This window comes from Micromys minutus (assembly GCF_963924665.1).
Source record: "Micromys minutus genome assembly, chromosome: 11".
Classification (NCBI taxonomy): domain Eukaryota; kingdom Metazoa; phylum Chordata; class Mammalia; order Rodentia; family Muridae; genus Micromys; species Micromys minutus.
The window spans coordinates 18,037,300-18,057,955 of record NC_137980.1 but is presented as its reverse complement, the minus strand read 5'-3'; the positions used below and the strand labels follow the sequence as shown (position 1 = coordinate 18,057,955).

At 41.1% G+C, this 20,656-nt stretch overlaps 1 protein-coding gene across 2 annotated transcripts in view; it reads left to right on the top strand.

Moving 5' to 3' along the window:
* The window catches only part of POLK (DNA polymerase kappa), a 56,416-nt gene that overhangs the window by 8,316 nt on the left and 27,444 nt on the right, over window positions 1-20,656 (top strand). The window contains exons 2-3 of one of the 2 annotated variants that reach the window (XM_080925298.1): window positions 12,385-12,547; window positions 14,153-14,272. In XM_080925298.1, coding sequence (XP_080781424.1) covers window positions 12,416-12,547; window positions 14,153-14,272 — 252 coding nt within the window. In that variant the 5' untranslated portion in view covers window positions 12,385-12,415. Of the gene's footprint in view, window positions 1-12,257; window positions 12,548-14,152; window positions 14,273-20,656 lie in introns of both variants that reach the window. The other variant, XM_080925299.1, reaches the window with a different exon arrangement.

Below are 20,656 nucleotides of genomic sequence, written 5' to 3'. Positions count from 1 at the left end.
TCTGAACTCTTTATATTGCTTTAAAAAAAATAAAACTTGCTATGTTTTGGAGGCTCTGACCATTAGCCCAGGCTAGCCTTGAACCTGCTATCTTTCTGCCTCCATCTTCCAGGTGTCAGGATTACAGGTGTATGCCCCAAGCCTTGGCAGATTGCTTAATCTTTTAGGTGACTTTGTGATCTGCCTTGCACTCCCTTGTGTGCTGATTTTTGTGAAGTGACCCTTCTGAGAGAGCTGTGGTTTTAGTAGTCGGTGGAAGAGCTCATACCCTAAAGCATTGCATACAGTTACTGAAGAATTTGTTCCCAGAGAGAGTGCTGACATTCAAAAGACAGACCTCTGTTACAGAGGAGCAGCAGTACATGGAGGACAAGTTCGAGAAGTCATTTCTTCTTCCACCCTGACTTCTAGGCTAATGTGGCAAGTGCTTTTACCCAATGCTCTCGCTGGCCCCATCCAGACATTGCTAAAGAATTTAGAGGATAAAGGAAATGAAGGTTACGCTGAGTAGTCTGCTTTCTGTCATGTTAATGGTAGATATGCACAAAATTATAGAGCAGTGCACATTAGAAAGCAAAGCGTCAATCTGACCTGTATCTAAGCTCTCCTTTGAAAAGGATTATGTTGTTAAGGAGTTTGACGCCTCTGCCATACACTGATAGTACCAAGGGAAAACTTAGAAATCAACAGCAGCAAACCAGAAAGCCATGTCAAGGTTAGGACTCAGAAGTAGCCTCAGAGCTGTCTACAAGAGGGAGATGTGAAAGAACAAGAAAAGAACAGCTTGCAACTAACTAACAGCTTAAGTTTAGTAGGTACTTGTTTCCTTCCAATAACTTAGACTGTAGCATAATAACTCAGTTCCTCATTAATAACATAACCCTGTCTATCACCTAACCTTCATTGGTCATTTTATATTTGAATGATAAATTTATAGGTTATAAAATTAAATATTGTAACAATACAGTATCAGAAAAATACTATAGGAGAAGCTTTCTTTCTATCCTCTTCTAAGGACGTATGTACGCATCCTGTAGAATGTGTGTACCTTGCCACGAATCTCAAATAAAACAGAATTCATCCGCTCAGCATTTCCTTGATATGGACAGATATTTTTGCTGCCATGATCAAATAGCTAAGAACTTGTCAACCTGCCTCTTCGTGCTAGCTTCCCTAGCGTCAACAATCCTCAAAATAGTGAACTTCTGTAAAATACACATTATATACATTTGCTGACTGGGGAGATAGCTCAATTGGTAAATCTGAGTTTGATCCTAAGAATCCATGTTTAAAAAAAAAAAAAAAGCCAGGCATCTATGCTGGAGCCCACTGCCTAGCCATCAATGATGAGTTCCAGGCCAGTGAGAAACAGGGCTTGGGTGATGGCTCAGTAGGTAAAATGGTTTCCTTGTACATGTGAGGACCCGAGTTCAGATCCCCAGAACCCATGTGAACTGCCAGGCATTCTGGATGATGGAATTCTGGGAAGCCTGGCCAGTTAGTCTTGCCTGCTTGGCCAACCAGAAACTCTGAAGCAAAGGTGGAAGGTGCCTGATGAGTGATTGTTCTCTGACCTCTACATACACAACCACATGGACACAGATGCTGCCTGAGGAACTGATACCTAAGGTGGTTCTTTGGCTACCACATACTCACAAGTATACACCTGCACACACAAACATGCAAGTGAGCGAGTGCTCACCTATACACACACACACACACACACACACACACACACACACACAGAGAGAGAGAGAGAGAGAGAGAGAGATACACCAAAAATTTAGCTTTTCATAGTTTTAAATCTTGCTGGCTTCTTTTCCTGGGTGTGATTTCACTGTTACAGAGACAGGAATCCTTTACAAAGCATGCAGCTCATTAGCAAAATAGGAACGCATTACCTGGACTTAAGAGGGGCCTTTAGAACTGATGGGTTTCAGAACTTCTTGTTCTATACTAAAGGAGATAGATTTCCTGGACTTATCTGTATCTCAGCACTCCGGAAGGAGGATCCAAAGTTCAAGGACAGCTTGGGACCGAAAGGAAGGTAGCTTCCAATTATATCTCTGTAGGGGTAAGTCGATAAGAGTGGATATTTCGACTGGCTTCTATCCCATTCTTCACTGGAACCAGCTAAATAAATAGGCTAATGGCAGTCAGAGAATATGTGAATTAGGTGTGGTGCTGCACATTTGTAACCCCACCAGTCTGGAAGTACAGGCGCTAAGAGGCTCACCGTCAAGACTATTTAGGCTACATAGTGAGGGAGAGACCTTGTCCCTAAATCAATAAGAGTAAATTAGTAGTTACTGTCCTATTGGTGTGATGAGACATAACCAAGCCACCTTTTAAAGAAGACATTTAATGGGGAGCTTGCGTGCAGGTTTGGGGGGATGGCAGCAGCAGGCAGGTATGGCACTGCTGTAGCCGTAGCTGAGAACTCATGTCTGATCTGCAAGCTGCAGTCAGAGAAGGGATGTGGGGAGACAGACTGACTGGGCCTGGCATAAGCTTTGTGAAACCTCAAACCCACCCCCAGTGACACACCTCCTCCGAGGCCATCAACCTAATTCTTCCTAATCAGGCCATCACTTGAGAACCTGGCATTCAAACGTGAGCTCTAGGGGCCATTCTCCTCCAAACCACCATAGGTCCTCAGAAACAGTTTTTTGTCTCTGTTAAAAACTTGAGAGTTTGTTTGTTTGTTTGTTTACATCCATGCTCTTGGTTTAGAACCTACAGGGCTTTGTTATTTGCATCATTTCTATATGATACATATAAATGGAAAAAATTATTCAGGCTAAATTAGTTTTGACCCCTCCTCCCCCGCTTTAGTGCTCAGGACTGAACTTAGGACCTCGAGTTTATTAAGCAAGCCTCATGCTACTGACATAATCCTCAGCTCCTTTAACAAAGATTTAAGAGATGAATTCAAATGAATTCAAAATGCCAAGTGTTTTGAAATTTTGAAAACACAATGTTGTATCTGTGTTTTCATTCCCATTATATAAAACGATAGACATATGGTTTCATTTATGAGTGTGTAAAATAGTTTGACAGAAACCTGGAAAAATAATCTGTTAATGTCTTAGGGTTGTGACTTATCTTTAAAGTTTGAGGTATAACTTATAATAAGTAAAAATGAAAAGGGATTTATGGTTATTAATAATTATTTGATTATTAATTTGAAGACTTAACTTTAGAATAATCTCAGTTCACTGTGTTTTAAATTGGATGGCAAAAGAATAATTGCAGTTTATAGTTTTGAGCGAGGTATTTAATCTGCTGATGAAAACAAATACTTGAACATCTGGGAGTTGTAAAAATAATAGTCTAATATATGTTGAGGTTTTCTCCATATGGGGCTTGGTTCTTCATACTATATTGGAAAGAAAGCACACTCCACACAGGAGCCTGCCTCGGCTCTATTTCCCTTCATGTCTCTTTCCCTGTGTCCCTTCCCACTGTCTGCTTTTTTGAAACATTGCACGTTTCTGTCTTTATGACCAGCAAAAGCATAGGGTTTGCTCTGTGTTTTTAAGTGGTAATGTGACTAGTCAGCAATAGGATCAGACTGGGAAGAATTCGAAGATTTCCAAAGAAAATGTGTTCTTCAACCACTGTCCCGAACCACAGGAACCAAGAATTCCTTCCTTTGAGCTGCACACTTCTGTTTTGTTTTGTTTTACAGAAGTGGGTTGTTCTTTAGTCAGCACACTGAGAACTGTGCATTTCTATGTGCGTCTGAGTGAAGCAGACTATATCCTGTAACTTCAGGCTATAAAAATGTCAACCATCGTTCTTTTCAAGGTTGCAGTCGTATCCGCTTAATGTGGTTTTTTTCTATTGATGATGCTTAGTAACCATAGCATAGAAACTTATTTGAGTATAAACAAAATCCACCTGTGTTGTCTGTGAACTTTCAGTTTTCCTTGGGGATGTTTACCCTGGCCCTTTATAGTCTTTACCTAGAGAGAAGTAAGACTTTAGTACACTTCACAGCTCTGGAAGCTGGGCTTAGGATTCATAACAGCAGCAAGAATAACTGAGCTAATCACATACCAGGCACCATGCTGAGCCCTTAACATTCATTATCTGCTGATCTAAGGAAGCCATTTGAAATAAGACTCACTACTTCCTACAAAAATAGGGAAGTCCTTATACTTGCGATATTATATGAACATCTTCACCAGAAATTTCACTGAAAAAGTAACAAGAAGGAAGATAACTAGAACTAATAAGAGATTTAAGAAAACTTGAAAAGTTAGATAAATACTCATAAAATTCAAAAGGAGACTCACGTTAGTAACATAGATGATAATGTCAAAAAAATTCCTGGTGATTCAAAGACACTAAAATCTCGTGTATTTTTATTCACTAGTCACCTTTGTCTTGTCCTGACATTGGGCACCTTATAAGGAGAACGGGTTTATTTATTTCAGCTCACAGCTCTGGGGAGTCAAGTCCAGGATTGGTATTTTGTACCTGTGGTAAGGAACTGATGGAGACATCATGATGACCCACCCAAGGTCCTGATGTTAGACTCCTTTCCCTTAAAATTTATACCACTCTTCACACCAAAACCTTAGAGACTAAGCTTTTGGAGAATATTCAGGACACGAGGCATAGTTATTAGCTTGGTCTAATAACTTTGTCTTTGATGTAACAATAATCAAAAAGAGGTAGGTTCAGTTGAAAACTGGGAGGTCAGGGTATACTGCCCTCAATTAGAAGGCAATGTTCCATCCAAGACTTGAAAGAGATGAGAAAATTTAACCAAGATGATACGATACATGAAGTCCCATGCAGGACTAGACAGTGCCAATGGTCTCCAGACTAGAATGTGACAGACTTCGTTGAGGGCCAGCAAAGAGGACCTGTGGCTAGAGAACACTGAAAGAGGAGGCAAGCCTCGGACACAGCGAGGGCCTGGATTCTTATCTGTCTGTCGTTCCTTGTAGGTGTTCTGCCTGTTGTTTGTTTCTTTGTTTTCCAGATGGCATCTTATTGTGTATCTATCCTGTCCTGGAACCCAACGTGCAGAACGGATTGGCTTTGAACTCACAGATCCACCTGCCTCTGCCTCATGATCGCTGGGATCTACCCAGCAGATCTACATTCTTTGGAACAGAGGAAGTCATAGAACGGCATTGTACACTATTCAGCCATAAAGTTCTGCAATCTAATTTGTGTCTTTAAAAAATCAGTTGGGAAGCTGAGGAAATGGTTCAGTGGGCAGAACACTGGCCATGAGGACCAGAGTTCAGATCTCTAGAACTCACATGAAAAACCAGAGAGGTGTCAACTCTGGTGGTCACCTGTAATCCCAGCACTCAGAAATCAAAGATAGGACCCCACCCCAGAAAGCTAACTAGTTAGAGCAGCCAGAGTTGATTAGCTTTAGGTTAATTAGCTAGAGACTGTGTCTAAAGTAGAGAGCAATGAGAAAAATACCTAACGTCAGCTTCAGCCTGCACAAAATGCCCGTGTGCGAGCACACACTCACATACACATGCACACTCACATGCCCATTTCTCTTGCAGGGAAGAGGTCAGGAGAGAAATAAATAGAATCAGTTGGACTTCCGAATTGATCTCATCGATGAGGAAAGTGAGCAGCTGTTACACTCAGGATGTGTGTTGAAAGAGTCCACAGGACTTCCTGATAGTTTGGATATGGGTGTGTGAAAAAGAAAGGCTCCTGAGTGAGTCCCAAGCCATGTGCTTGGGCAGTTGAAAGGTCTTGGGCTCATCTGAAAGGAGAAAAGGAGCTAGCGGGCAGGGAAGTTCTATTGTGGACATGTTACATTTTTAGAAACACTTTTATTTAACAGTTTCGTATATGTATATAACAATTTGGGTCATGTTCACCCCCTCTTACCCTCTCCTGTATCCAGCTCACTCTCTCTGCTGCAGTCTTCCCTGCAAGTCCCTCCCCTACTTGCCTGGACACCCTAAAACTTGAGGTGCTAGGCAGGCACTGATATGTTAATATGTAATGTACATGTAAAATTATAGTCATTCAGCATGTTTCTCTTCATGTACTCTAACATTTAAAGGGCAAGGCAAATCAAATGGAGGAGTTCTTTCGTATTGTTGTTAAGGAAAAATTCTAATTGAATTACATTTGTCTGCTTTCCTAGAACAATGTCAAGGAACAGAATTGCTGAAATATGGTATTAGTCTGATGTAACAGTTGGAGGGAAAGAGTTCAAATCATGAAAGCAGAAAACCAGCCTGTCCTTCAGATGTAGGCCATGAGAGACAGCAGCCACACTTTCACAGCATTCTGGGAGCATTCACTGAGAGCACACACCTATCTCAGTGCTGAGAGCTAATGCCCCCAGGTATACTTTGTATGTATTGAGAAGTGGGCATCAAGATCTATGTAAAGATCTCAGTGTATATAATAGAGAGCTATTGGCATGTATAGTAGTTATTTTATATTTGGATTTATTTCCACTGTGGATAAAAATTGGAGGCTTAACAAGAGCACCAAGTTTATAAATGAAGCACTACTACAGCTTCACATACATACAGAATCACATACTGACCCTCACACAGTGATAGTGGGTGACTTCAGCACCCCACACTCACCAATAAACAGGCCATCCAGACAAAGACTAAACAGATGAATGCTGAAGTTAAAATGTCACAAATCAAATAGACCTGTATTTACAGATATTTGCAGAACATTTCACCTAAACACAAAAGAATATACTTTCTTCTCAGAAGCTTATAGAACTTTCTCAAAAACTGACTATGTACTTGTACACAAAGCAGTAAGTCTCAACAGACACAAGAAAATTGAAATAAGATCCTGCATCCTATCTGACCAACATAGATTAAGTCTGGATATCATCAATGTCTGAAAGCATACAAACTCATAGACACTGAGCAACTCACTGTGGAATAAAAAAATTAGTCAAGACAGAAATCAAGAAGAATTGATTGAAATTGAAAACACAACACATCCTATCCTAGTGGCCAGGATGAAGTCAGTTCTGAGAGGCAAGTTGATGCCACTAAGTGTCTTCATCAAAAAAAAAAAAAGGATAGATCTCATATTAGTAACTTAGTACCACACCTGAAGGCTCTAGAACACAACACAACAAAATAACACTCAAAAGAAGATGGCAAAAAATAAACTAACGGCTGAAGTCAAAGAATCAATGACAGGAAGAGTTTGTTCTTTTGAGAAAATCAATAAGATTGATGAGGCCACAGCCAAAGTAACTAGTAGAAGGAGAGAGAGGATCCTAATTAATATAGTCAGAGATGGAAAGTAGGCATGACACCAGACACCAGAGAATAAGGACATACTTAAAAAATCTGTAATCTACTGCACTGAAAACATAAAAGAAATGGATACTTGTCTTTGTACATATGGCCTTCCAAACTTAAATCAAGATCAGATAAGAAAGTTAAACAGACTCATAAATAGAAGCAGTAATTAAAAGTTTTCTGTTCCAAAAAGCTCAGAGACAGTGGGACTCAACACATAATTCTATTAGACCTTCAAAAAAGAAAAGTCAGTACTCCTTAAATTATTCTACAAAGTAGAAACAGAAGTAACATTCCCTGATTCTTTTTATGAAGCCATAATTATCCCAATACCTAAACTGTACAAAGACCAACAAAATGAATTACAAACCAATATCCTTTATGAACAGGGTGCAAAAAAGTCAATAAAATACTTGCAAACCAAATCTAAGAACACATCAAAATTATTGCTCCATTATCTGATTAATTTGGCTTCAACCCAGAAAGGCAGAGATAGTTCAAGATACATAAATCAATACATGTAATGCACCACATAAACAGACCAAAAGATAAAAACCACATGACCATCTCATTAGATGCAGAAAGGCCTTTGACAAAAATCCATCATCCCATTGTTAAAAATCCTGGAGAAACTAGGGACACAAAGGACATCACTCAACATGATAAGGTGTGTCACAGCAATGTGTTGCAGCCTGTGCCAACAGAAACTTCACATTTGTACTGAAATGAGGACCAAGAGAAGACTGCCCACTCTCTCCACACCTAGTCATACGGTACTTGACATCTTAGCTAGAGCGTTATATCAACTCAAGGAGACCAGGGAGATATAAATAGAAAAAAAAAAGTCAGTGTTTTTTATTTGCAGATAATATGATTCTGTACATAATAGGCATTAAAAACTCCACTGGGAAATTTTCACATCTGATAAACACTTTCAGTAAAGTAACAGGATACAAAACACAAAGGTGAGAAGCATTCCTACATACAACTGTCAAACCGAGAAAACAGGGAAATAATACCTTTCACAATAGCCTCAAAAAAGTATTTGGGGTAACTCTAATCAGGCAAGTGAAAGACTTGTACAATGAAAACTTTAAGACATTGAAGAAATACATTAGATACCAGAAGCTGGATAGATCTCTCGTGCTCATGGATTGATGGGATTAGTGTAATGAAAAAGCAACTACAGATTCAACACGATTCCCATCAGAATTTCAACACTTTTCTTCACAACATTGAAAAAAAATTTTCAGTTTTATATAGAAACTCAAAAAATATGATATCTAAAATAAAACAATTCTGATTAATAAAGTAACTATTAGACATAATCACTATCTCCAATCTCAAGTAGGACTACATTATATTAATATTTTGCATTAATATTTGCCATATTAACAAAAACATCATGGATTGGTATAAAAACAGACATTGATTAATGGAATTGAATTGAAGACTCGGATTAAAGTCCACACACCTATGGATACCTGATTTTTTTTTTTTTTTTTGAAACAAAGAAACCAGAAATGTACAGTTGGGGGCGGGGTGGGGAGATAGTCTCTTCAGCAAATGGTGGTGTTAAACCAGATGACTGCATGCAGAAGATTGTAAATAGATCCGTATTTATCATCCTGCACAAAACAACTCCAAATGGACCTCAATGTAAGGCCCTTATCCTGATAAGAGAGGTGGGAAATAGAGTAGAACTCATGACACAGGAAAACACTTAACAAGACACTACAAGCTCAGGCACTAAGACCAACAATGGGACCTCATAAAGCTGAAGAGCTTCTGTAAGGCCAAGGACACTTCAGTTGTGCAAAGCAACAGGCCACACAACGTGAAAATATCTGTATTAATTACATATCTGAGTATGTGTGTGTCCCAATTTGAAAATGGAGTACAGAACTAAACAGAGTTCTCAAAAGATCAAAAACAAAAGGTTGAGACGCACTTAAAGAAATTTTTAACATCCTTAGTCATCGGGAAATGCAGATCAAAACTACTTTCTGATTTCACCTTACACCAGTCACATTGACCACGATCAATAAAACTAATACAGCTCACACTTGTGAAGATGTGGGGTACGGTGAACCCTCATTACTGATGAGAGTGCAAACTATATAGCCACTGTGGAAATCAGTGTGGTGGTTCCTTGGAAATCTGGAAATCGTTCCCCTTGAAGATTGAGCTAGATCACTCTGGGGAAAACCCCAAAGGACCTCTGTATCCTACCGTAGATACTTGTCCATGGGCATTCTGATCATAGTAGCCAGGATTTACAACAGCCAGGTTGTCCATCATTCCTAAATAATGAAATGGTACACTTGCAGGACGCAACATTCAGCTTGTTTTAAAACATTTTTTAAAATTTTCAGATAAATGGGTGGATCTAGAAACCCAGACCCAAAGAGAGAAATATGGTATGTTTTCTCTTATATGTGGGTCTTAGCTTTTATGTGTGTTCTACAGTCTGTACAACCACAGAGGTTAGGTACTGAGTAAAGAACAGGGATAGAGGGTCTCCCAGGGAAGGGCATTTAGGATACATTGTTATAAAGGGACAGTGGTAAGAGGGAGCCCTCCTGGAGTAGAGGACTAAATGGGGAGGGGGAGAAGAGAAAGGAGGGAGAGAATGTGGGAGGGACAGCTGACACTAAAAGCCATCTGAGGGGCCCATGTGGAAACCTACTACTATAGAAGCTTCTTAAAATATATACAGTTATGAAAGAAATCCAAGAGGTGTCATCAGTAAGAGACAATGCCCCCACTAGACTCTTAAGCCACCAAGTCAAACCTCCAGTCCCAGCAATAGGTTACATCTATTTAAATCATTGGCCAAGTGACACCAAAGAAATTGCCAAACATCTCAGGCTATTGCCAAAGCTATTTGTTGTTTTCCAAAACCGTTGGTGAGTCCCTATTACTGATACAGCACTTGTATAATTCATCAAACATGGGAAGGTAGAGCTGGTGTCTACCTAGAGACTTCAACCTGAATGCCTGGTGTTCGTGGTGCTGGAAAGTACTCTTTGCTACCAGGGGAGAAATTGAACTGTCAACTCAGCGACAAACCCTGGAGTAGTGACACTAACACAGAAGTGACCCACCAGTCTGACTGGATTTAAGCACACTGCATGAAATGAAACCTGTTTCTAACACGACTGTGGTGGCCAAGAACCCCAGACTAGATGGGCCATGGGCCTAAGGGAAACCTAATAAAACCGTCCTCAGCCTTCCTAGTGCTCCAACCCTTTAAGACAGTTCCTCATGTTGTGGTGATCCCAGCCATAAAAGTAATGTTGTTGCTACTGCATAACCATAGCTTAGCTACTGTTGTGAGTTGTAAACATCTGCGTTTTTTAATGGTCTTAGGTGAACCCTGTAAAAAGGTGGTTCAACCATCAAAGGGGATGAGAGCCACAGGTTGAGAACCACTGTTCTAACCAAATACTTTATAAAGCAGTGTACTATCTCCTAACAACATTCTGCTATGCCCATAGATAAGTCTCTCATTCAGCCATCATCAGAGAAACAACTTTGTGCAATAGATGGAACTGACGCAGAGAACCAAGACTGGACAGGATGCAGAAAGTATAAAAGACTTTGGAGCAGTGTCTTCAATGGATGTCTTCATCAAACCATTCCCTTAGGACTCAGGGAACTATATAGAAGAAAATGCAGAAGGAATGGAAGAGATAGAGAGGACGGATAAGTCTAGTAAAACAGGGTCCTCCGAACAGGACAGATTGACATATAAATTCAGAGGAACTGTGACCTCACACACTGCCTGTACAAGTTCCCGTTGCTGAGAAGGAGAAGAGGATCCGAGTCCCCAACCCTTCCCAAGAAGCTCTCTGTACTTGATATCTGCTTGCAACTGAAAACACATTTTCCCCAATGGAGTTTCACTAGGTGTATTAATCATACTTCAGGGTAGGCCCTACACCCAGCAGTAGATGTCCAACACAAATTGAACTCAATGATTTGTAGACTTTTTGTCTCAAATTACTTCAACTGGTCTTTTCTTTTTTTTTTTTTTTTTTTTTTTTTTTTTTTTTTTTTTTTTTTTTTTGTCTTACTGGTCTTTTGCTTGTTTAATTTGGTTTTGTGTGTGTGTGTGTTTCTGAGATTTTTGTTTGATAGGGATCTTTTTGTTTGTTTTTTAATGAGAGAATGAAAGGGTATTTGGATGGGTGGGGAAGACATGAAAAGAGTTTCTACAGAAAAAAAATGTATGAAGACTAGGGTTTTTTTTTTTTTAGCAAATGTGTAGTCATTTTCCAGCAAGTTCATGTTAGCAGACATGTTCTGAGACTCCTCTTTTTATATCTGGAGTAGTAACATTTGTCCTTTAGGGCTAGTTAGCACACATATACAGGGCAGCAAACAACTTAGCTGGCACAAAACATGCAGGAAATATTCATTCCTTGTTTCCAGAAAGAAAAAGCTTAGGATAATGGAAAAGATTTGAGTAGGTTTTAGTTTTGGTTGGGGGTGGAGAGGGTCAAGACAGGGTTTCTCTGTGTAACTATGACTTCCCTGAAACTCACTCTGTATCCCGGCCAGCCTCGAGCTCACTGAGATCCATCCCCCTGCCTTTGCTTCCCAAGTGCTGGGATTAAAGGTGTGCACCACCACCTCCAGCTGAGATGTAAGTTTTCAAGAACTAAGAAATGCCTGTGTAAGGGCTGGAGAGATGGCTCAGTGGTTGAGAGCACTGACTGCTGCTCTTCCAGAGGTCCTGAGTTCAAATCCCAGTAACCACATGGTGGCTCACAACCATCTGAAATGGGATCCGATGCCCTCTTCTGGTGTGTCTGAAGACAGTGTACTTCGTATACATGAACGAAATAAGTAAATCTTTAAAAAAGAAATGTTTTTGCTTTTGCAGACAGGGTTGCATGTAGCTTGAATTAGCCCTAAATTTATTATATAGCGGAAGATGACCTTAAATTTCTGACTCTTCCTCTGCAGCTCTCTAGTGCTAAGATTACAAGTGTGTGCCACTGCTCTTGGATGCTGTTCGAGCACTCTACTTAATGGCTGCTATCTCCAGCACTTCTGTGGACATTTTTAAAAGAAATGTGTATTTTGTATGCAGACAATAAGGAAGAAATCACTGTGTTTGCATCATGGATAGCACAAAGGAAAAGAACAACTTCAAAGATGATCTTCTGCTCCGAATGGGACTAAATGATAACAAGGCAGGCATGGAAGGATTGGATAAGGAGAAAATTAACAAAATTATCATGGAAGCCACAAAGGTATGTTCTTGTCTCTTTCAGTATCTGTGATTCACTTAGTATAAAGCCATTGCGTTTGACGTACTATCCTTTTTATTAATTAAAACTATTTTGATGTAACATTAGGCTATGAAATGTGTAAACGCCTTTCAAATCTGTCATTCTTGCTACCAAGCTTTCTACTCTGGATTTGTATAATATGCATATAAAAGCAAAAGAATGCACATATTTTCCTCTTTTTCTTTTCCCTCATGCAAGTGAATATTATCATCAGATGGGGGTTTATGCTTGTATTTGTGAATGTAGTTTATCGATCTAATCAGAATTATTACTGGTTGACAAATAAGTCATTCTTTTGTTTTTATAAACAACACAGCCATATGTTTGTTTGTTTATATTTATTTATTTTGAGACAGGGCCTTACTATAAAGCCATGGCTGTCCTGGCAGTCCTTATGTGAACCAGATAGGCCTTAAATTCATAGAGATCTGCCTGCCTTTGCTGTGATTAAAGGCATGTGCCACCATGCCCGTCTTACATTTACTATTCTTATTTGAGTGCAAGTGCAACTCCAAAAGAGCTCTCTAGAAACGGAATTGCTCCATAGAATACAGATAATGTGTATACAGTTTCTATGAGTGGCTAAATAAATAGCCACTTTGTTTATATCTCTCCCTCCATTTTATGAATTTATATATCATCGTATCAAAGCTGCAGGAAAAAGACTGTGTTTCTGAATATTAGGATTAGCCAAGTTGAGGTAACTGTTTAGCATGGACAACTCAGTCAAACAATATGAATAGGCATTTAAGTGAAGAAGATACGCGCACATCTCAAACATGAAAAGAGACTCAGCATCACTAGTCACTGAGAGAAGGCAACTTTAAAAATCCCTGGGAGATACCTCCGCACTACTGCTAGCCAGAATAGCTATGATAAATAAGACAGTGGAAAGTGTAGCCAGGGATATTGGGAAGTGGAACCTTCATATGCAGAACCAGTAATGATTCAGGGAAACAGTTTGACAGTTGCTCAAAGAGTTAAACATGCATTGCCGTAAGGTAAGAAATACCCTGTTAGATGCATATTAAGAGGAATGACAATGTATGCCCATACAAAACTGTTTATCCAATCCCTGTACCAGCATTCTCATGAGAGCCAAATGTAGAAAATAACTCAGTGCCTGCAACCTGATAAATTGGCAGCCACTGTGTTCAGGGGTGGAACCGTTGAGAATAGACTTAATCCTAATGTTCTGAGTAGAGAAAACTGGGGGGCTAGCTGCTAGGACTTCCATGTGCCGCGTGGACGTACTGCAGTGAGGACTTCTTTGTTGTCATTGTTCTGGTTTTTAATGCAAATCTTAACTCACATTGCTTCTATGTATGTAGTATTGTCTCACAAGAATTACATGATTAGGGGGCTGTGTGTGAACGTGTCCGTGCGTGTGTTTAAGGCCTCGTGCACGCTAGGGAAACTGATGCAGAAAGGTGAAGTAATTTTCAGACTACCCAACTAACTTTTGAAGTCAGTGTGACTCCGGAGTCACACTCTTGGCCACTAAGTTACATACTCCACCAATCCTTGCCTTCTGAAGCTTTTCTTAATGCTCTGCTTTCTCTGCAGGGGTCCAGATTTTATGGAAACGAGCTCAAGAAGGAAAAGCAAGTCAACCAACGGATTGAAAACATGATGCAACAAAAAGCTCAAATTACCAGCCAGCAACTAAGGAAAGCTCAGTTACAGGTATTTATTCAGTTGCTCGGGAAGTCGGGAGAATAGGAATGAACAGCAGACGTGCAGCACCTTCCAGTCCTAACTGCAAACACAGTGAGGTGGGAGTGGCCATTTCATCCCTACGCATGCGCATTCAGCAGGCCCGCATGCTCGCCAAGCCTGGCCCTGCACCTTTCCCTGTGCAGAAGAGGAAGTGGAAGCTTGGGTTACTTGCCTGGCTTCAAAGGACAGACGGTTGGCAGGAGTGAGATCGAACCATCCCACAGCATATGCTGTTTCATTGTGTGTGTGCTTTGCAGCTAGACAAGGCTGTAAGACAGATAAATATGACTGGTTTGAGGGAGAGGAACTGCCTGGGGACTCTAACTCTTCTAAGTCTTTATATCAGAGTGGCCATGTTTAAGTACAATAATAAAAAGTTATACTACAAGTTAAATACCAAATGGGCATACTTTTTTTTTTTTAATGAAACCATTTTTAAACATTTAGAGGTTTCTGTGTTCTCCAGAAATTGCAGAGGGTTGGGGGATGGATAGGGGAGAGATAATTCAAAGTTCTCTCAGCTACTAAAAGTTATGTCAGTGGGAAAGTTGGAAAGGAACCAGGGTTCAGGGGACCCTGTTGGAGACTGACGGCTCAAGGCAATCATGTTTCTGCTGAGCTGACTAAGGCTGCAGATGAGTTCATTCTCTATCAAAGTCCGACTCAGTGTTAACAAAGCACTGGGCAGAGGAAAACACTCTTTACAGATAAAGAGATGGATATAGAAAGCAAAGTAATTTTCATATTATCCAGAGCTGAGAGTAGTAAGGTAAGTGTCATATGACTCTAACATGCTACAGAATCTTTATCTTACGGTAGAGTTCAGTGGTCATGCACTTTCTTTACTGAACTACTGTATCATTTTTTTTTATGAATACCTTTCCAGAGTATTACTCTAGTTTGTTGTTGGCAGTGGTGGTGGTGGGTGTTTTATTGGTTTGTTTGCATGTGACAGGACAGGATCTCACACTCCAGCCCCGGCTGGCCTCAGACTCCTGATGGTCCTCTTGCTTCAACCTTCACGGGGCCTAGATCACAGATGTGAGGGACCGAACCCAGTTACAAGATGATTTTTAAGTGGCTGTTAATCTCACAAAAGATGACCCGTGTGTTGGCTCAGTCATCGTCTTTGATACTTCACTGTGTAGAGCTACCTTAACACTACATTACCAACCAGTCTTTTGGTTCCAGCCTCTTCTTGTATATGTCCCTCTGTGATGATAGCCTTCTATCTTTACACTCTGGTATAGTTATTTTCATCAAAAATCATATTAATTTACACTTCAATATGGAAGTGTTGCTTTCTTCAAATGCTTCTTTAAAACCATATTTCATCAATGTTGTTACTTTTTCCCTGCTTGTTTAATTGTCTTTTATTGAGCTAGAGAAGACACTCCTCACATGGTACTCACCCTCTCATTATGAGATGCGTTCTTTTATCCTGTTTGTTATGAGACAGGTGGGTGGCATAAGAAAACCAAAGGAACAGTTTCTTCTTATATGTTACTTTACTGTTCCTGCGGAGAGAGGAACAAACATACATGCACCAAGACAGACTGACGACAGACGGAAGAAGCCATCCCATAGAAGTCTGGGCTGGTGAGCCACTGAGGGGAAAGTGTGGCTTACCTAAGGGAAGATGAATGATGTGGCCGTCCAGCAGGGGTGTTGGCCTAAGAGCTGCAGAGCTGGAGTCCCCTCCTCTTTCAGCTAACCACCTATGCAGTTACCACCTCGAATGACCGGGTGTAGCTGGTGGGAGTGCATACAGATGGGGGGCGGGATGCACAGGAAGGGGTGAGGTCTAGCCGCCCTTTCTCTACTCTTCGTGGGAGGGAAGGTCAATAGGATGGACCTTGAGAGGGTTCCTTGCCTATCGTCAAGTTGTCATGATTTCAGGGTAAAATTAGCTACGCCATCCCCACAGTTCCATAACATCCTTGGCTCTGATTACCATAGTAATTTCTGACACAGTTTTGCCTTAAATCACACTATTCCGTTATCTCCTGCTGGTTATAATTACTGGTCTGACAAAAGCAATCCATATTTCATTTCCTGGTGAGGAAGATGTAGTGGGGGGGGGAGGGTGGATTAAAACCAAACAAATAAGTGAGAAAGAAATTGTAAACAATATTTAAACTCAAATTCTTTTGGCAGCAACTTGAGCTACAGGGCCACCCATGACTGCAAGAGAAGCTGTAAAATACACTCTCTAGCTGGGTGGCCTTCTGCCCAGCCTCTCTGTTTAATGGAAAGAGCGGGGAGCTATAGTTGGAGGTCCGGTGCTGACTCCTTCCACAGCAGAGTTTATCATCAGTTTCTCTTCACTTATGAGATCATATGTATTAAGATTCTTCTCTTACCATGTGTCCTAAATGTGTTCTCAGTACATCTTTCCATTTTGATCACATACTTCAGCAGCTTGTCTAGTCAAACCTGGTGCTGTTCTTTTTAAGACGTTTGTTTTAGGGTCATAGGAAAACTGCCCAGAAAGTAGAGATCTCCCTGACCTCACACGGGCTAGCCTCTAGATCTCCCTGCCCTCACACGGGCTAGCCTCTAGCCCAGCATTCTCTCCCAGAAGCACACTACACTTGTTGCAGTTAATGTACCTACTAAGGCATATCTTTATCATGCAAAATCAATAATTTATTATGAAAGTTTTGTGCTTTAAAGGTGTAGACAAGCTTATAGCAGTAGATGGTCACCATTACGGTACCAACAACAGCACTGCAATGTGAGTTATTGCCCTAAACCCCTTTGTGATCTATTAGTCCATCCTTCTCTCCTACTCAGCCCTGGTGAGCTCTGATCTGTTCACTCGGTCCTAGGTCCTACCCTGGCCAGCATCAGGACCATATGGTATACTGGCTTCTTTTCCTTACTAATCTACACTTCAGATACTTTGTGCTGTCTACAGCTTGAGAGCTTACTTTTTGCATGTGCTGAACATTATTCTTTATCCAGATGTCTAAGAGTTTACCCATTTACCTACTGCAGAACACTGTGTTTACTTCCAAGTTCTGCCAGAATGAGTAGGCTGCTTATAGATGCCCATGCTCTCCCTTATGTGTGGGCATAAGGTTTCAACTCCCGGTAGTAAATGCAAAGGAATATCATTTGCTGGGCCATGTGATTGTTTTTTTAAAGTTCACTTTTTATAAGAAACTGCCAGACTGTCTTCCAAGATGACCATGCCGTCTGACAGTGTCATCGTGAAGGATGAGGGGACCCTATTGCTGTTCGTTCTGACCGGTCTTTAGAGTTGTTCGTTTTCTCTGTTCGGGCCATCCTGAGACATGCAGGATGGTGGCGTTCCGTCCTTTCACACTGTGTGTCCTCACTGGCAGAGAGTGGGGAGTGGCATTTCATGTGCTCAGATGTCATATATAAATCTCTGGTGAGGTGTCTGTTAAGGCCCTGTGCTTGGTTTTAAATCAGATTGTGGGGTTTTGTTTTGTTTCGTTTTTTATTGAATTTGAAGAATTCTTTGTGTATTTTGGGCATCAGTCACATACTGGCTCTGATCTTGCCAATATTCTTCTCCTAGTTTAACTTATCTTTTGACTCCCTTGATAGTAACTTTCACTAAGCAGACATACAAAATATGTTACAGCTAAAGCGGGAAGGATTTTCCCCCCAAGTTTAAATAATCATGTTCTGTTGAAAACAATGCTGTTTTTAAGTTGACCTTATTCTGTAAACAATTTGCTTTCTGGACTTGCTGAGTTTTGTTGATATGTAATCTACAAGTATCTTGAATAGCTTTAGAGATATGGAGGAACGTAGCTGCCGTGTTGTTCTGACTTTTGGGGGTTCATACAAGTTTTGCAGTTTAGCGTGCTGATCACCTGAAAGGAAAGAAAGTGCCATCCATTGGCCGGCAGGCTTTCAGACTTTGCTCCGGTTGTGTCCAGTGTTTGATGGGAGCCAGGCTTGCTGGCATTGCTCAGGACAGGAGTGCTAGGAAACGTGTCTGACGCTGATTATTTGTCTCATTTGTTGAGCTTCCTGTAAAAGAAGCTCCGTGCCTGGGAGGAGGCTGAGGAAGTCCCAAGGAGACAAGAAGGTCTCAGAGAACACAGATATTTTCACAGGAAATGTTTCTATTTTGGATTCACATTTTCCACATGCTAGATTTCATTATGTGTGGTATGGTAGTGTAAACTGCTCGTTGGGCCGAGGTAAGAAGTCTGCATGCATAAGCCATTCGTTCAGACCCTCTTTGAATATTCTCCACTGCACCCCACCCTCATCACACTCCTAGAAGGCACAGTCATCTGACTGTTATCATGTAAAATATCTTCTAATGAACTCATAAGCTGGATAAACAAACATCCACATTCTGTTAAGTGGAGTACGCACAGCCAATCAGTGCCTTTCGGCCGTTTCAACAGCTGCCTTCACTAACTTGGAGCAACTCAGTAGACTTTATGGAGATACTAAGTCAAAATGAAAAATAGTATTCCCAAATATTGTCCTAAATGTAGTAGAAACTGACAGTTTTAAAAAGAAATGGCATTAGTATGGAGTATGGGCATAAACTGTAAGACTAGAGTTGATCTGAATGTGTTCAGTGTTAAAGACTATCCAAAGTCTGTGAGCCACGCGTGGTATTCACACCTCTCACACCAGGTGCGTCTCTGTGAGTTCTGGGCCAGCCAGGACTACACAGAGAGTCTCCAAAACAAACAACAGCAACAACAAAGACAAAAAAACCCAAAGCCTGTGTTGGAGAGGATCCTAAGATAATGAAAGGAAGCAAACTGTGGAGTGACCTGTTTTCCAAGTGCAGCTCTCCCACGTGTCAGCTCTGACTCAGAACAAATTTCTTCATCTTAGCAAACTTTCATTTTCTCATGTGTAAGACTAATAACTGTAATCTCGGAATTATCTTGACAAGTGAGTTTATGTGGATGCACTTAACATATTACATGGCATACTCAAAAACTGTCGATTCTACCTTAAAACGAGAGGTAGGCAGCATATTCCTCTCCAGGAACACTTTGTCCAAGCATCTCTTCATTCTTTCAGCAACCTTTGCCATCAGTTTATTACAAATAAGGGTCATAAGAGAGGGCTAACGTAACCACTGTCATGTGCCTAATGAGAGGCATCGCTGAGACCCAGAGGAAAGTCCCTATTTTTAACCCTAGTGACACACAGTTCTCGGAAGTAATGGGAGGAAGAAGGTAGATGTTCCAGCCTCAGAGGAGACCGAGAAAGGCCTTTAGGGGAAAGTGTGGTAGACGGACCGTGAATGATTGCTGAAGGGGAGAGATGTTGGAAAGCTGAGACGTCTGGGAGAGCAGAGAGTGTTCAGACAGGACGGGTGGGTGACTAAGGGGAGGGAGGACAGGAAGATGGAAGGGATGAGTCACACTGTGAGGCTTCCTCTGGGCAGCTGCACACTTGCATCAAGTGTAAGAGACTTGCATAGAGACAAAGAAGACCATCCCAGCGTTAATCACGAGTGTGAGGAGTTTTCCCTCGCGGTTTGCTTTCTACTTATCTTTCGCTTCTCTATTATTCCAAGCCAAAATATTTCAGAAGCCACTCCCTTATCCTTACTTCATTCATATTTGAGGCATGCTGTAATTATTATAGCTTATCTAATACAGTAAGGGCCACATGGAAACAAGAGAACATTGGTTGTCTGGCACGGCTGAGCTTCAGAGGATTTTGAGTTGACCCATGAAAGCTGTGGCAGAGCTCAGAGCTTTCTAGATAGGGACAGCCCAAGAAGGCAGAGTCCCTCAGGTCAGTGGGAGTAGCAGGCTCAGCAGGAGTAGGTCTTTCGTACACCGTCAGTGTCTACTACAGGCAGATAGGATTCGGGGGCCTTGTTTCTAAGAGAATTGCAGTTTCAATCTCCAGCTAGTGGGTGCTGGTGTGCCTGTTCTAAGGAAGACCACGAAACAAGTATTCTATAAGTGAGGACCAGACTGAAGGCAGCATGGGCGTGGGGGTGGGCGGGCCCGGCACACCTTTGTGGCTCTCCACATTTCCTAGCTGCTTTCATTTAAGAACTCACTTGTTTCTCCAGGGCTCTTTTCCTCTCTTCTTGGTTGCCATGCTATGTGTCCATTGATCCTTTCAGTAGTAGATTTCATGTTCTATGTGTGTTGTGCTTGTTTTATAGCTTCGGTTATGATGCGTGTTGATGATCCAGGCAGCTTCATTATAGGTTGTTCAGATTAGCACTATCCTGTAGTCACCCTTTGCAGGGTAAGCTACACAAGCTCGTAGAAAGCATGATAGAGGCAGCCCGTAAAACCAGGGCATGGGCGTGTCTGCTCTATTAACTTCCCTTTACTCACCGACTTTACTTATGTCTATGTCTGCTCTCGG